The following is a 16,989-nucleotide window of genomic DNA, read 5'->3' as shown; positions in this document are numbered from 1 at the left end:
TAATACAATGGTCCCAAAAGATACATTGCAATCCCACGCAGTATGTCACAACATGAATTCTAATGGCCAATCAATACACAGGACTTCCTAACACGGTTTTATAATTTCCTTTAAATTATAGATTCACCCTGCTCCAAGAGTAGGGATGGGCTGAACTTTAGCCTTCAGATTTGCGGCAATAAAGTTAAATGAAATCCTAATGCTCATAAGCTCTTGCCAAGCAATATGATGGTTACTTGCCATATTAACTCTAGCCTCAAAATGAAACCTCCCAACACAAAGTACCAAGTTGAAGGACTTGTTTTAAAATTTGGAAGAGCAGCTCAGAGACCTCCCTCCTTAACCTAAAGGATAGAACCTTGTTGCAGCCTGCATGAAAAGGTCCTCAGAGCAGACAAAACAATTGCAAAGCACTACCTATGGGATCCTCCTTGAAAGAAAAGGACAAAGCCACTCACCAGTGGTGCTAGGAGTTACAATTCATCACAGTCAGCATATCAAAGGCATGTGACAGATGTTAAAATAGTCAGCATGATTGATTTGATCTTTACCCATAATCAGAACAAGGCCCTTTGCCAGTTTAGTCAGTATACAAAATGCTAGCTAACAATCAGATTGACAGCACTCAAGGAAATGACCCAAGTTGCCTTGTGTAAGCGTTCAGACTCACCCAGCAGTACCTCCTGCTGGCTGTCCTCAGGAATTAGCTCAATTTCCAGCCCCAAGCACCCTCTGCAGGCCAGTGATCCACCTTACCACTGGCCCCCGGTCCCTCCCAGGACCTGGTGTCCTTGTCTTGGGTGCTGCCCCACTGGAGTACCCCCACTCACTGGGTCTCCCCACCCCAGGGAATCCTCACCCATTATCCCCACATTGCCTCAGTTGTGGCTACTGCCAGTCACCATCTAGCCCCCATACCCTGGGGCAGACTACAGTGTAAAAGCCAATCACCACAGGCAAGAAGGGGTTTGGACCGGCTGCCTTTACCCGCCCTCAGGCTACCCCTCTGCAACCCCAATACCTATATAGGCCTGGGACCAGGCCCTGCAGCCTGGGGAATTGCTGGCCTAGGGCTTTCCCGCTCCTGAGACCTTTCCCCAGCCCTACCTCACTCTAGGTCCCCTGGGTGGGTGGGTGGGTGGGTGGGTGGGTGGGTGAGCGAGCGAGCGAGCGAGCGAGCTCGCCCACCCACCTACCTACCTAGCCTCTCTCTCCTACTAGAGAGACTCTGGCTGAGCAGCTGGCTCCCAGCCTTTATAAGGGCCAGCTGGGCCCTGATTGGGGTGTGGCCCAGCTGCGGCTACTTCCCCAATCAGCCCAGCTTCTAGCCCACAGCCCCAGCCCTCTCCTGGGCTGTTTTAAGCCTGCTACACCTTGACAAAAAATTCTTCATAGTTTCCCTTTAAAAGGAGAATATAGACAGAGCAACAACAGAGAAGATTTTTACTGTCAAAATAATTTCTTTAGTAAGGCCCTAATGGTCATTTCCTTGCCCTAAATCTCTTCAGATTAGAGGCCCAATGTCTCCCCGCTGGATTTCGTAGATACCTCTATTACCTTGGCAAGTGACAGTGGCTCATACACAAGCAGAGATGACAGTGTTTGTCCCTCCAAAATAAACCCCCCCACTCTGGAGTCTGATAATTTGGTCTGCATGTTATTTTCTGAGAAATGGGTTAAAAACCCCTCACAGTGAAAACTACTTGATTGCATACACAGATCCACCAGCCCTTTTTGTCCCTTGGAATAGCTTTGCCGATCAGGACTTTGCAGAAGTTAGCTGGAGGCTAAGAAGCCCAGCTGTACCTCATGCAAAGCCCTTGGCACCAGTGTTGTGGGGTGGCTGCCCCACTCCTGGAGACCAGGGTTTTATTGAAGCAGTGAGGGCAGCTGAGTGAGTAGCTGACCACAGGTGTGGCCAGCTCAATCAGGTCCACAGCTGGCCTGGATAAAAGGGCTGTGGGCATAGGTGCTGACTTTGTGGGTGCTCTGGGGCTGGGTGTGAGCACCCACCAGCTCCAGGAAAAGTTGGTATTTATGGCTGTGGGGCCAAGAGACAGAGGAGTCTCACTATAACCCTGGAGTGGGAAGAGCCTAGCTGCCTGGGAGCAAGGTACCTGAAGCAGAGCTGGGCTGGGGAAAAGGGCAAGAGGAGCTGGGGAGCTCCAGCCTGGCAACTCCCTAGGCTGAGGCCTTGGTTAAGGCCTTAAGAAGTATTAGAGGTGCAGCTTAGGGAGGGATAAAGGCAGCTGGTCCAACCCCCTTGCCCGTGATGAGTGGCCATTGCAGTCTGCCCCAGGGGCTAGATGATGAGTTGAAGTTGCCACTGAGGCAAGGTGAGTATAGAGGGTTGGGGGTTCCCTGGGGAGGGGAGACCCAGAGTGTGGGAGTACTGCTGAGGCAGGACTCTGATGTAAAGGGGCACTGAGGTCTGGGAGGGACACGGGGGCCTAAGGCAGCCAAGCCACCGATCAGCAGAGGGTGCTCTGAGGCTGAAGAGCTAATTCCCAAGATTCCCAGGAGGCACCGTGGCAGTGAGTCTTGCTTCGCTACAACAAGATATCAAAATGTTTTCATGCTGCAGTTGGTGAGAAACAGGCAGTGACTCTGGCCCCCATTAATCCAGCCACCTGTTTTCCCTCTTCCTCTGTCACAGACCATCTGTATATACCCTGTGAGAACATGGCTCGGAAGACGGTATTTAGAAATTATTGTATCCATCACGGAGGGCAAATATTAAGCAGAAAAAAAGATGGCCACTGCCACAGTTATTGGGTTGCCGGGAAGGGGCATGACTCCAGGATCCTCCCCTTCTAAAGGCTGGAATACCACTGGCAGCCCACAATCCTTTGTACATTTTCCCAGAACCACCTGCTGCAGAGAGCTGTGCCATGAGCTAGGCTGTAGGGACCTCCGGAGTCCCACAACACAGGGACACAGCGATGGCGGGAAGAAATGCTGTGTACAGCTGGGTGTGGATGTGGCAGGTGCTGTTTTTCCAACAACTGTTCTGCAGGGTGGCCCTGCTGCACCCTTGTAGGGATCCACAGCGTCAGGTGCTGCCACGCCACAGTCTTTCGTGGTAGAGCCTCCCTTTGCCAACTGAAACCACAAGGTGTTTCCGGACTCACAAGAGTAACATGAGACAATGTACACATAGAAAACACCTGTTTGGTGTGCAAAGTTCAGAATCAGCCCATTTCTGAGAACACTAAAACGAAACTAAATTAGTCTCTTCTCTGCAGAAGCAGCCATGGCTGCTGCGAATCCAGCACAACAGCTCCTAGGTGAACTGACTTGTTCAGTGTGTCTAGATTATTTTAAAGATCCAGTGTGTCTGGACTGTGGCCACCATTTCTGCCAGGCCTGCATCACTCAGCGCTGGGAGGCACTGAGTACAAACTTCCACTGTCCTGAGTGCAGAGAAACCTTCTCCCAGAGAAACTTCAAACCAAACAGACAGCTAAGGAATATTGTAGAAGCTTCCAGAACATTTACACTGGAGCCAACAAAAGAACCAGAAGTTGGGACAGTGTGTGAAAAACACAACGAGGATTTAAAAGTCATCTGCCAAAAGGATCAAATACCCATTTGCTCGGGTTGCCACCTGTCCCGAGATCACAGAGAACACGCTGCGGTTCCCAAAGAGGAAGGTGCTGAGGATTACAAGGTAAGAAATCACAGAATGGTGTAAAAGCAGGAATGGCATTTTAATAAAAAAATTATGGCAAAAAAGAGCAGATACTGTTAGGGACCCTTAAGAACAATATTTTAGCAATGAGAACAGACTTATAACACGCTGTTATTAACCTGTTCTGGCCCTAAACCATTTTTAACACCAATAAGGACTCAGAAATGTCAGTTCTGCATTGGCCCAGGGGCTGAAATTTATATATCTAGCACAGTACTATTAAAATGGAACTGTTGCTGACCTGGGATGCATATTTTGCTAGAAATGAGAACTTCTTGTGTGCATGTGTTGTGCACTTGTCATGAATCAGTGCAGCCACAGGAATTGCTGGATTTTCCTGAAAAAAGGCACATGAAGGGAGAAAGTAAAAGTCTCCGAGCTGAAATGTGGCATACGAAAGAAGTGTAGTTAGCTTCAATATTATCACCTCTTTAAAAAATACCAGTAGCTTCTGGAAGATCCAAACTTACAGGGGTTTCAGGGACCTGACAGAACTGATACACAAAGCCTTCCAGGGCACAGTGAAGGTCATACCACATAAGTCATTGTGGCTGATTCGATTTTTTTTTTTTCTGTTTTTCATACACAATTTTTTTTTTTGTTGTGTATTTTTGGGAAGAGTCACTCTCCTACGTGCAGCTGAGACATTAGAAAAGGAGTATTAGTAGTACCTTAGAGACTAACCAATTTATTTGAGCATAAGCTTTCGTGAGCTACAGCTCACTTCATCGGATGCACTGGAGTCTGTTATTTTTCACTGGCAATTTTTAGAGAGGCCTAAATGTTTCTGCTCCACAACTCTGCCATCTGTACTGTCAAATGTATGACCATGACATCTCCAAGGATATTGTCTCATATTCCTATAGGGCACACATGGGTCAGGTATTTCATCTTGTCCCAAATAATGAACAATCACTTTGTCCACATTTCCATCAAGAATTTTATATCCATATCTGTGACACACAACCTCATCTGTATTGGTCAGCCTTCGGAAATATCTCTTCCTTGCCAGAAGATCCCCGTTGGGAAAAGATGTCTTCCTCTGTGGATCCATTTGTCTTGATCACACCTCCGGTCATCTTTTTTTGTCCTCTTTTTCTTTCATAATTGTATGCAAGCAGCTGTCCCCTTTTTTTTTTTTTTTTTTTTTTTGGGCTAGGAAGCTGGAAGAGTCGATATTTTGTGCTTTACAGGATTTTCTTAAAATATCCAGTACTTTTGCAATGAAAGTGGTCCCTATATATATAACTACACAGACTGGAGGAAAAAAAGACTAAACAATCTATTTTATTGCATTTGTGCACCTGTGAACTTTAGGTTTTGTTAAATCTTCTTCTGCAAAGCTTTGTGCAAATCAGATTAGAGTTGCGGGTGAGACACACCACTGACTGGACAATTGTCAAGACGTGACCAATGTTAGAGCAGGATGATTAAAGTAGAATAATGTATTGCATTTAAGCAACACACCCTACCAACTCAATGATTGGCAACAATGATAGGGACCTAGGAGGTTAGTCGCCTATTCTGAACAGACTTATGTGCCATGCAACTGTACACCTGGGATTTTCACCCCCTCTAAGCAGCTCTGTGCATTCTCGACACCGACTGAGAGCTATGTGCTGGGGGGAATGTCAAGGCTCCAAACTGCAGAGGTGAAAATGGGGTGAAAACAGGTGTTCCCACAGGTACTCGCTTTCTTCCTGCTTCAGAATCCATGTATTAGCCCTCATGGAATACCCACACTGTCCCCTTCACTGACTGCTCCCTGACCCCATTTCTGTGGTAACATCTTAGCTGGTCTATGAGTGAGCACTTTCAGGGTTCAGTGACGGAAGAGTGAGATTAGAGTAAGGAAATGGACTTGCAGGGGGCAGACAGACAAGGTGGGTGACATAACATCTTTGGACCAACTTCTGTTGGTGAGACAAGCTTTTGAGCTTATACCGAGAGAGGCAGCAAATCAGCCACAAAGCAAAAGAGAGCAAGAGAGACTCAGACTTTTTAACCAAAGCCATGCAGTAGGAGGCAAACAACTCATTTTCATCCTCTGGGCTACTTTCAATCAGAGTGTTTTAGTAATAATTAACCCCTTGATCGTTTGGACCAAAGAGAGAGACCACAAGCATGAGAATGACTGACTGTACAGTGGTTAGAGCACTCACCCATTTAATTATGTATTTGATATTCTTGCAAATATAAATAAATGGAGGGAAATCCTCCAAAAACAACCAAAACTAAACCAGTTTTTCTTTTGTTAGGACCAAATTCGGAGCCGTTTGGAGATTCTGAAGAAAGAGAGAGACGAGATTTTGTCATTTAAATTGAGTGGGGAAAATAAAAGCCAGGAACTGCTGGTAGGTGCCATTATTACTCAGAAGCAAATGTGCACAGGGCATTATCAACACACTACTTAGTTTGAGTATCGTAAGAGGACTAGTGAGTAACACAGTCTCATCCGTGAAAGGTGATTCCTTCTTTATTCTCATTGTAAAGAAAAACTCTTCTGCTTTGAGAGTCAGCAGGAAAATGCAGCATTAAAGAAAGAGCTTTAATAATCCAAATATTTTCACTGATAATTCCCATGTAATTTGTTTAATTAACAGTATTTTCTCCTTTAGTCTTTCAACTAAAGCTGGTTGAAAATTTTCAACCCAAAAAAAGCTCCCTGCGGATAAATAGGGTTTAGTAGAAAACAACTTGCAAGACATTTTTTCAATTTTTTGACTGGAAATTTCAAAATGAAACAAACATTTTTGTGTCAATTCAAACTAAAATTTTCATTTTGTTTTTAAAAAAACTTTCTTTTGTTTTTTATCTCTTTCATTCTACTGAGTGCACTAAAATAATGTACAGGGTTTTTTTTACCTTTGTTTTTTCCTTTTTCTTTTTGCCACTTTTTCAAAAATGGGAGCTCTTTTGAAGAGGTACAGGGAGGAAGTACTAAAAAAAAAAAAATGGGGGGTGGGGTGGGGGGGAATAAACATTATTTTGTTCCACTTCAGGAAAAGGGAGAAACAAAAATGTGAAAATTTTCAAAAGTTATTTCAAGATATTTTTCAAACAAATCAAAAGAAGTTTCATTTTGAAAACTGACAAATGGAAACCACTTTGAAATGTCAATTATTTTTGCGAATTTCCCCACCCTGGAATGTTTTGGCCAGCTGTACTTTCAAAAGAGATAACCACAGCTGGACAGTCAGTGCAGCTCCTCTAGGAATCTGCTGCCCCACAGGAGGAGGCTCACTTAGGGCCTAAAACAAAGCACAAGGAAGTCCTTGGAAAGACTATGGGCCACTTCAGTGAGCTTTGGAACAGACCCTTATTAATATCGCTGCTAGACATTGCCATGAAGAAGATCTGGGTTCCAAATCTGGTCTGATTTCCTTGCCCCTAGGGTACCAAGGGCCAGACAGTGCTCCAGAAACAGCATGAATTGGTGGACGTCTGACCAGTTTACATGCACTCATTCCAAAGCAATCTGCAAACTCAGATTTGCATGTGCAAAAGGGGGTCTTCCCAGCAGCTCAATTTGTGCTCAAGGTCCCTGTGTGGCTTAAAATCCAAGATTTATGGTGTGCCAAATTTTATGTATCCAAATCTGTTTTCAGAACTCTTGAGAGCAAATGATGGAGCTCAAATGTTAGTCCTTTTTTTTTTTTTTTTTTTTTTAAATGCCCTTTATGCCCAAATGTATTTTAGGGACAGCATGTGTTCCCCAGTTCAAGTCTAGAACCCAAACTAAGAAGCACTATTGTTTGCTCTCTGAAAATAATCCTTGCCAGTCCAGTTCTAAATTCCACACCTGCTGTGCTTCTTGTTGTTAGAAGGATCTAGTTTTCTGGAAGCCACTGATCACAGATTATCTGAATCATGCAAGAAAAATTCATACTCTAAACACCAGTTAGGACTCTTGAAAATCTATTGGAAAATATTCTGTCTACTGAGCACAGAGTATATTCTCCATAAAATGTCAGAAGTTAATTTCTGTGGGGTTGCAATGACGTGCTGCAATGTGCATAAAATGTCCCATGACTCACTCCGTAGTCTTGTTCTTGACCTGTGCTTTTCCTGTTTGTATCTCGGCCTTTCAGAAACAGCTAGAAACTGAGAAGCAGAAGATTGTATCTGAATTTCAGCAACTGCGCCAGTTTCTGGAGGAACAAGAGCAACTCCTCCTGGCCCAGTTGGAAGAGCTGAATAAGGAAATTGAAAAGAGGAGGGCTGAGTATGTTGCCAAATTATCTGAGGAAATATCTTCTTTCAGTCACCTGATCAGTGAGATGGAGCAGAAGTGCCAGCTGCCAGCGAGTGAATTCCTGCAGGTGAGACAGTGTTAGAAACACCCCCAGAACCTTTCACAGGGCAAGAAAGTCTCCTAACTCTCTTCCTTTTGGAGTGTAGGAGTGAATGGTCAGAACATATAGTATTGCTAAAATATACATTATTTTTCCTTATGGGTTTGATCAAATGCCCATTAAAGTCAATGGAAATATACTTCTTGAGTATGAGCATTGGATTGAGCCCTAAATGAAAAGAAATTCTTCTTTTGAATTCAAGTGGGTGAAGACTCCTCCAAAAATGGCTAACTCCAAACTCTGTTCTGTCTCTTAATGCCAGAACAAAGAGACCTTCAATAAAATTAGAAGGTGACAAATTCAAAATTGATCCAATGAACACTTTTTCACACAGCACGTAATTAGACTGTGGAACTCATTGCCACTGGATGTCGTTGAGACCAAGCATTTAGCAAAACTCAAAGTGATCAGATCTTTATATGGATAATAAGAATATGCAGAGTGATATTAAACCTCCATGCTTTGTTGCTTCATCCAATCACTAACTATTAGAGAGAAGGATGAGAATGCGGGAGGCAGATTATCTTACACCTTCCTCTGAAGCATCTGGCACTGTCCACCTTTGGAGACAGAATACTGATTAGATGGACCTACAGTCTGAGCCAGTCAAGCAATTCCTGCATTCCAAACACTAACTCCAAAAGATGGAACCTGTCATTAATTATGGAAATAGCTAAGATTGAAGCAGAGTTTCCATTTTATGCCTGATTTGGCCACTCTTCCTACATATGCCATAAAAGGGAAAATATTGGCCTTAAAATTGATACATGAGGTCTGAGGCGGTGATTGGTTTTTTTTTTCTGCCACAACTGAAGTTAGTGAGGGAAGCTGTTCATTACTTATGGTACTCTGAAAGTGTAAGTAGTTGTTAGAATTCCAAAAGCCTTCTAATGCTATTTAGAGGCATTTTTTGACACTTAAAATCAAGAAAAGAGAAAAACAACAACTTTCCATCCTGGACATCTGTAGCTGCTATCTAGGGCCAAATGCTGGGGGCAGCTTTCTTCACTCCTCAGGTTTCCTGCATTGATCCTGGGCCTTAGGATAGTGAATGGCCCTGTGTTACTCTGTACCCCACACTCATTGTTCTCACCCAGCCCTCAAGAAGTCCACAGGCCGGGCCTTCAGAACATTTGTGGGCGAGTGGGGAGAAAGTTTACAGCATGGGGGCAGCACAGCCTGGGGTTGTCCCTCCCTCTGGACCCACTGGAGTCTGCAGGAGGGGATCTTCCCCAAACCTTTGAGTGTTAGGGAGATTTCATGTGCCTGCTGGTTGTCCAAATGTCATTACCCAAAGAGCTAGTGTGCCTTCACGAACAAACTTCCTTGGGCCTGGATCCTGCAGTCAGAGCACTTATCCAAAAGAGAAAAGGCAACACCTTTAATGTTTTTGTTTGCATTAATAAATAACAAATAAGTTCACTTTGAACCTCACACTGTGAAGCCAAAGTGAGTCTCCTCCAGAGCAGGAGGGATACTTAGTTTGAGATATGGGACTGAATTTCCTTTTATCTTTCTCCTCTAGGACATCAAAGGCACCTTGAGCAAGTAGGTGGCTCCTTCTCACTGTCCCTTTCACCTCACAAGGCAGAGACTTGATTTTCAACATGAGACCGTGGTCCAGCAGTGCAGAGTGTGGGGGTGGTTCCCAATCTCTCTCCGTTAAATCTAATCTTGGGGCTCTTGTCATTTTAACTAGACTCCAGAATAGACCAGCTTGAGAAGTTATTTACCTACAAGCAAGGTTGTTATTTATAGTGTAGCTGGTGGAATGGAGAACTCAGGGGATTGGGGATGGAGAATGCATTTTTCATTTTGAGGTCATAGACTCCAAACTCCACCTAGATTGGTAGGGATGGAAAGTCAGAGCCAACTGCTGACTATTCAATGAGCTGTTTATTAATTGTTTCTTATTATGCCGTGAGTTCAATCAGTGGGCTTGGCGTGGCAACAGGTACGATGGAAAAGACATTCCCTGCTCTAAAGACTTTGTAATGTGCTATTATCAGTAGCAGTCTCTAGAGGCTCAAGGCAAAATCAGGGCCCAAAATGCGGGGTGCTGCACAGACACGTAGTAAGAGACAGTCCCTGCCCCAAGGAGTTTACGGTCTAAAGAGACGCAAGAGACAAAGGGCGGAGGGAGGAAGGATTAACATCAATTTCAGGGGACATTCAATAAAAACAAACCGCTGCACTTTGGAAGGAAAGATCAAATGTACAACTACGAAATGGGAATAACTGGCTAGGCAGCTGTACTGCGGAAAAACACCCCACCTCTGCTCCCTTGGGCAGTGCAAGGTCATTAAGTAGTTTGCCACTCCCTCAAGTGTGGAGTGGACACACACTAGCCTTTGTAAGCTGAGAACCCCTGTGCTAGTGGTCTGACCATTGTACGTATCCAAAGAGCTAAATAAGAACGTAAATTATCTTTGAAATGGATAAGTGGATCTCACTCCAGGTGCTGGTACAATAGGTGTCTACATCACCACAAGGATTGTCACTAATTATCTCCCTTAAATAGTGTACAGGATATGTCAGGGGATCCTGCTTCCCACACTCACAATACAAGACCAAGGGGATGCTCAGTGTAACAGAAAGGCAACTAGTGTAAAGCTGAGAAAAGGAAATACTTTTTTTTAAAACACAATTCATTATTAACCTGTGGAACCCATTGCCACATGGTATTACTGAGTTTCATAGATGCATAGAGTTGAAGGCCAGAAAGGACCGTAAGATCATCACATTTGACCTCCTGTATATCACAGCACAGGCTTCGATTTTTCTCATTCCCCTGGGGGTGTTCGACCTCTGCTTGGCCCCAGACCCTGCCCCCACTCCACCCCTTCCCCCAAGGCCCTGTCCCGCCTCTTCCTGAACTTGCTGCACCCCCTGTACCCCCAGCGCCTCCCATCCACTGGGGATCAGCTGTTCAGCAGCGGCCAGGAGGCGCTGGGAGGCAGGGGGAAGAGCTGATCTGTGGGGATGCCAGTGGGTGCTGAGCACCCACTATTTATTTATTCGTGGGTGCTCTAGCCCTGGAGCACCCACAGAGTCGGTGCCTATTTATCACAGGTGCTTAAATTTCCCTCCGTTATTCCTGTGTTCAGCCCAGTAACTTGTATTTGACTAAATCCCAACGTGTGTTGATTAAAGCACCTTCCACAAAGCCATTCAGTCTAGATTTGAAGACATCAACAGACAGTAACGCCTGAAGCTCCCTAGAAGTGGGGAGGGGGGGGGCCACCGGTGCCCAAACCATGGCCCCACCCCTGCTCTACCTCTTCCCCCAAAGCCCTGCCCCCTGCTCGCTCCTCTTCACCCCCTGCCCCCATCACTTGCCTTTAAGGCAGGTAAAAAGGGAGAGAGCAGAGCTCTACCACTTATAAAAGTGATGGGGCCATGGCCCCCTGTTCTGGCGCCCCTGTCAAGAGATGGAGAATCCACCACTTCCCTTGGCAGTTTCTTCCAAGGTTAATCCACCCACACTCTTAAAAATGTCTGCTTTATTTCCCATTTGAATTTCTCTGGTTTCAGCTTCCAGCAATTGGTCCTTGTTGTGCCTTTGTTGGCTAAACTGAGGAGCCCTTTAGTACCAAGTCTGTTCTCCCCATGACGGTATTTATACCCCACACTCAAGTGCCAGGGTGCTCTCAGGGCAAGACATTTTTACCAGCCCTCAAATCATTTTTGTGGGTCTTCTCTGCACCATCTCCACTTTTTCAACGTCCATTTTAAAATGGGGACACCAGACCTGGATGCAGTTTTCCAATGTCAGTCTCACCAAAATGAAGGGGAAGCTTGTAGTGTCAAACTGGTATTGGACGTATTCCTGAGGCCAGAGAGAATTTAATCCCCCACGGTCGGCTGAGCTACAACCATTCGCTAGAATAAAATACATTTTAGTAAAACACAAATATGAACGGACTCCACAAGGAGTAACACTGGGTTGTTCTTCAGATGTGAGAGGGAGAAGTTTCAGAACCCAGTGGCCTTTTCTTCGGACCTGAAATGGAGAAGCTGGGAATCTTCTCAAAGAACTGCGTCTCTGGAGACCATAATGAAGAAATTCAAAGGTAATAAACAGTCATTTGGGGAATTTTCTCACAAACATTACACGGATAATTGACAGAGCTGGGGAAATGTCTGAGGGAAAATAACTGTGGCTGGAGATAGTCAACTAATCATCTGGAACCTATGAATTCCCTACTCAGCTCTCAATACGGCACAGACACACTGGGTTAGGGTCCTACATTCGGACTCCCTGCGGGTTTTCCTTTCTTAGCAGCTATGAACGTTAACCTTCGCTTGAGTTTCCTGCTGAATTAACTGTTTCTGAAGTATGTTTGTTTGGAATTTTTGTCTGCAAGGCCTCCTGTGTCATCACAGTCCCTCTCTTGCTTTAGACCAGGGCTGGGGAACCTTTTTTCTATCATGGGCCATTGACCCACAGAAAAAAATCAATCCAAGGCCACTCCCCCGAGGGGGGACAGAGAGGCTTGGGACGTCCCCCCTGCAGCAGGCCAAGCCGGTGCTCGCGGCTCTAGCCCCACGGTGGGTGCGGAAGCAGTAGCGATGGAACAATGGGGGTGCTGAAAGCCAGTGGTCCCAAACTTTTTACGTGGCGTACACCCTTACCCATGTCTGTGCCCCCTCAGCCCAGAGCTGGTGCCAAGACTGGGCTGTGACCTCGCGGGGGAGGCGGGATGCGGACCGGCTGAGGCTGGGACCACAGCTGGGGGTGGGAGCAGAGCCCCAGGTGGGGGTCTGGCAGCCATCCGGTACCCTGGGCATGGAACCCCCACGCAAAACCTGGGGGTGCTGCAGCACCCTCTGCACGCCTAGTCCCGTGGCTCTGCGCAGAGGCTTGGGGCTTCCACCCCATGTCGGGGCCAGTCTGCACTCGCGGCTCCAACCCTACGGTGGGAGGGGGGTGTTGGTCCTGCAGGCCGATGAAATTTAGTAACATGCCAGATCTGGGCCACGGGCCGTACGTTGCCCACCCCTGATTTAGAGATTCTCCACCTTTTATCCTCCAGAGCTGGAGAGAATGAGACCACAAGGTCTGTCAGGAAGGAAGAGCCAATTTTATTAAGTAATAATGATACAGGGGCAGATTTAAAGTTGATTGAATGCTAATCAGGGAAAAGGTTTCTGTGTATTGGTCTGTCTGTGAATTATGTGTTGGTTTCAGAGGGTTTGTCTGCACAGCAATTAAACACCTGTGGCTCGCCCGTGTCCGATGACTCAGGCTCACAAGGTTCGGGCTCGGGCTGGAGCCTGGACTCTGTGACCCTCTCCCGTCACAGGGTCCCACAGTCCAGACTTCTGCCCAGGCCCGAGCATCCACTCTGCAATTAAACAGCCCCATTGCCCGAGCCCAAGTCAGCTGTCATGGGCCAGCCACAGGTGTTTAATTGCTGTGTAAAACATCTCTGGGTATGTCATGTAACCTTAGGTCATGTGCTTTGTTTTCATGTTTGTGGTTATTTTTCAGTGAGTGTGTAATGGTTTGTATTGGTCTGAATTGCACTTAACCTCCTTAACTAAAACTTCATAAAGTTTGTTTTCTTTTCATTTGGCTTTTGTGTTAGAGAATGGACAGTGTGAATATGACATTCAATCTTTTTCACCCTTTTCTTCCTCTAGACTCTCTGTCGTCTAGACAGCGGTTGGACAAAGGTAAATTTCTGGAACCAAAGGGGGAGTGAAAACTTTCATATGAATCATGGTGGCTCATTGGCAGCACTGTAGTTCAGGTTTTGTTTCAAGTTTGCATTTGACAGGAGCTGAACACCGTTATTACTGGTGGCTGCCCAGATCTTTCCTAAAAACAGAAAAGTCGATTCTTTTCTCTATGATAATTTAGAATTAAGACTCACTCATGATCTCACGCTAGAGCTGTGGCTGAAAAAATATCCCGACATTTGAGAGTTCTAAACACGAGGCTTAATTTTACTTCGAAATCCTGTCAGCTGCCCTGGGTGTGGCTGGGGCTCCTGCTGTCAGCCACCCCAGAGCGGCTCCTTCCCTGCCAGCCTGGGAGGTGGGTGAGGAGACCTCACTGTAGCCCCCAGGCGTAGGGAGGATGAAGAACCCTAGAAGGAGCAGAGGTGAGGCTGGGCGGGCTTTATTATGGCCTGGGAGCTGTAGGGGGCCTGAAGTGAGCAGGGGGCTGGGTGGTCTGTATCGATGGTGGGTTCTGAGCAGATAGGGTGAGTGCTGGGAGGGTGAACTAAGGGCAGTGGGGTAGGGGTGCTGAACTGATGGGGCGGTGATGATGGGGCAGTGATGATGGAGCCTGGGGGACTGAATTGAGGGGGTTTGGGTGGGGACAGAACTGATGGGGGCCTGAGGGACAGGATTAATTGCTGGTCAGGAGATGGGCAGATGTGGGGGTGAGAGCTCCTTCAGCAGGAGCCAAAATCACCTTATCCCGTACATGTGGGAGAGTGGGCAACACTGATTGTCACATGTGCACGCCCTGGGGAGGGGCCAGGGGAGTTCAAACTCAAGAGACTGACCTAAAAATCACAATATAGTCCTTTTTAAAAAAGTCACAATTTTTGGGCCAATCTCATGAGATTTGATCTCTTGAAGTTGGCATTACTGTATTAGCCATTGTATAGCCTTGGGGCCATCAGTGTGGAGTTTGGAAAGTCCCCCTGGTAGACCAGCATAAGACAAGCAGCCATTCAGTAAGTGTGTGGTGTCCTCAACCACACCGCAGCTACACAGAGTCATGGGGGGCCAGTGATGTCTCTAAAAAAGCAGTTTTATACAGGAGGACTTTGGATTCCCTGTAATCTGCTGGGAGCCTCCTATGATGCCAGGATCTCTAATCACATCCGTGGGGAGAGGTGGGTGCAGATGGGGAAAGACTGTCAGGCCCTTTGATGCTGCTCTGTCAGAGCAAAGAGGCCTTAATATGCATGGAAACAGTCCCCAGAAAATAGCTTCTGTGCAAGGGAGCCACCCCCGTCCGTGTGAAGTTGTCATAAGGGCTCTACAGCAAGTCTGCTCCCAGCCGTTATTGTAGGAGTGGGTTGGGGGGCTGGGTTGGGGGGCCATGCTGGGGGCCAGGGCTGTCCCTAGGGGGGTATGGGGTCCGGGGCTGAAGTGACAGATTCGTTTCTTCTGCGACTGACTGCACCTGCTTGCAGCGCCCCCTAAAGCGTGGGGCCCAGAGTGGTCAGCCCGATTCACCCTACCCAAGGGTCGGCTCTAGACAGGATGCATCACACTATGGCTGCACTCTGCTTTGCAACACTGAGGCCCCTGTAACTAGGGGCCAAGGAGACTAAAGGAAGGACAAACGTGTCTTAAAACCACCTCCCTCTAACCCCCCTTGTCTTTCCCCCAAGCACACGGATGGAATAACTGAGAATCAGACTCTGGGTCTGGGAGCCTGGCTGAGCTGAGCTGATCCTTTCACTCTGTCACTGAACTGGTTCTGTCAGGGGTGTGACTCCCCCCTGCACATGGCTGAGATCTCAGCGCAGCTCCCTTTGCAGAGCTGGGTAAATTCTGGAGGGGGGAGATTCTCTGATTCACCCCCCACCTGGGGCAGGTTCTGTCACTGACACGATCAGACCCCTGCCCCAGGGCTGAGCTCTGCCCCTCACCCTCTGATTCTCTCTCTGCAGTGAACGTGACTCTGGATCCAGACACGGCCCATCCCCAACTCATCGTGTCTGCTGATCGGAAAAGTGTGAGAAGGGGAGACACGTGGCAGGATCTGCCCAACAACCCTGGGAGATTTGACACTGAGCTCTGTGTGCTGGGCTGTGAGGGATTCACCTCGGGCCGACATTACTGGGAGATAGAGCTAAAGGAAGGCGAAGTCTGTATTGTGGGGGTGGTCAGAGAGTCTGTGAGCAGGAAGGGAGATATCGATTTTAACCCTGAGCGGGGGATCTGGGCTGTGCTGTGCAGTGAGGATCGGTACTGGGCTCTCACGTCCCCTGATGATCTCACCCCCTTCTCCCCAAGCCGGGGACCCCACAGGATCCGGGTTTATCTGGACTATGAAGAGGGGCGGGTGGCGTTTTTCGATGCTGGCAACGGGGACCCGATCGTCACTTTCCCGCCGGCCTCTTTCGCCGGGGAGAGAATCCGCCCGCTCTTCTCTGGTCCGTTGCTTTTCATTTCCTTTTCCTCTCTCCTGGGACCATGCGCTTAGTTTGCGGCTCACACTGTGTCCCCGAGGTGCCCTGTCCGGCCCCGTGAAACGGGCTTCTCTAGCCCCCACCCTCCTGATCTCTATGACCTGGAGGACTCCGCCAGTCCTCCCCCCCGCACAGACAGGGCTGAAGGGGGGTGACGCTCTCCCTGTAGCTCTATGGCTGTGGAGGTCCGTGTGAGGCGCTCTAGGCTGGGGCTGTATGCTCCTAGGAGGCCAACTCGGTGTGGGGGCCCCCTGTGGGAGGGACCCCTGTGGGAGGGACCCAGCCGAGGGCCAGGGAGAGACCCCTCAACTGGGGGGGAGGCGGGGGGGGGAAAGCGGGGGGGGATGCCTGGCTGAAGAGTCGGGGTGGGGGGAAATGGGGGTGTTTCAAATCCTGTTAGCCGATCGTTATTTGGCCACATCCCGCTGATATATATTTAAATACAACTGTTAGCGTGTGTACGGGGTGCAAAGGCTGGAATTTTCAAAGGAACCGAAGCGACGTCAGACTCGTTGATTTCCAGTGGAACTCGTGCTGCTAAGTAACTGCAGGTGGGATTTTCAAAAGCACCGAAGTCATGTTTACCATTGCGTTAGTTTTAATGTGTTAATATATTTTCTAGAATAATGAATTGTCCCCGTGTGGGCAAACTGCTTGTGTTCTCCTGTTCACCTTATTAAAGTCCCGCAGTAAATGGACCCGAGAGGGATATTTGTCACTCCATTTGTCACTCCATTTGTCACTCCATATGTCACTCCACTTCCTGCCGCCTGGTGAT

At 47.5% G+C, this 16,989-nt stretch overlaps 1 protein-coding gene across 1 annotated transcript; it reads left to right on the top strand.

Annotated features, from left to right (window-relative positions):
* Positions 1–3,253: 3,253 nt before the first annotated feature.
* On the top strand, positions 3,254–16,225 carry LOC140897754 (E3 ubiquitin-protein ligase TRIM7-like). Its single transcript, XM_073310763.1, has 7 exons — positions 3,254–3,670; positions 5,950–6,045; positions 7,783–8,013; positions 9,572–9,594; positions 12,004–12,119; positions 13,693–13,725; positions 15,690–16,225. The coding sequence occupies exons 1-7, from the start codon at positions 3,254–3,256 to the stop codon at positions 16,223–16,225; spliced, it is 1,452 nt and encodes a 483-aa protein (XP_073166864.1).
* Positions 16,226–16,989: the final 764 nt, after the last annotated feature.

This window comes from Lepidochelys kempii, chromosome 14 (genome assembly GCF_965140265.1).
Source record: "Lepidochelys kempii isolate rLepKem1 chromosome 14, rLepKem1.hap2, whole genome shotgun sequence".
NCBI lineage: Eukaryota > Metazoa > Chordata > Testudines > Cheloniidae > Lepidochelys > Lepidochelys kempii.
The sequence above is the reverse complement of the archived record's forward strand: the minus strand, read 5'-3'. Positions and strand labels throughout refer to the sequence as shown.

Excerpts from the sequence above, each read along its gene's own strand:
- LOC140897754 (XM_073310763.1), top strand. The coding sequence starts at position 3,254 with ATGGCTGCTGCGAATCCAGCACAACAGCTCCTAGGTGAACTGACTTGT. Across the intron at positions 9,595-12,003 it reads ATCAAAGGCACCTTGAGCAA|ATGTGAGAGGGAGAAGTTTC; the intron begins GTAGGTGGCTCC and ends GTTGTTCTTCAG. Across the intron at positions 13,726-15,689 it reads TAGACAGCGGTTGGACAAAG|TGAACGTGACTCTGGATCCA; the intron begins GTAAATTTCTGG and ends CTCTCTCTGCAG.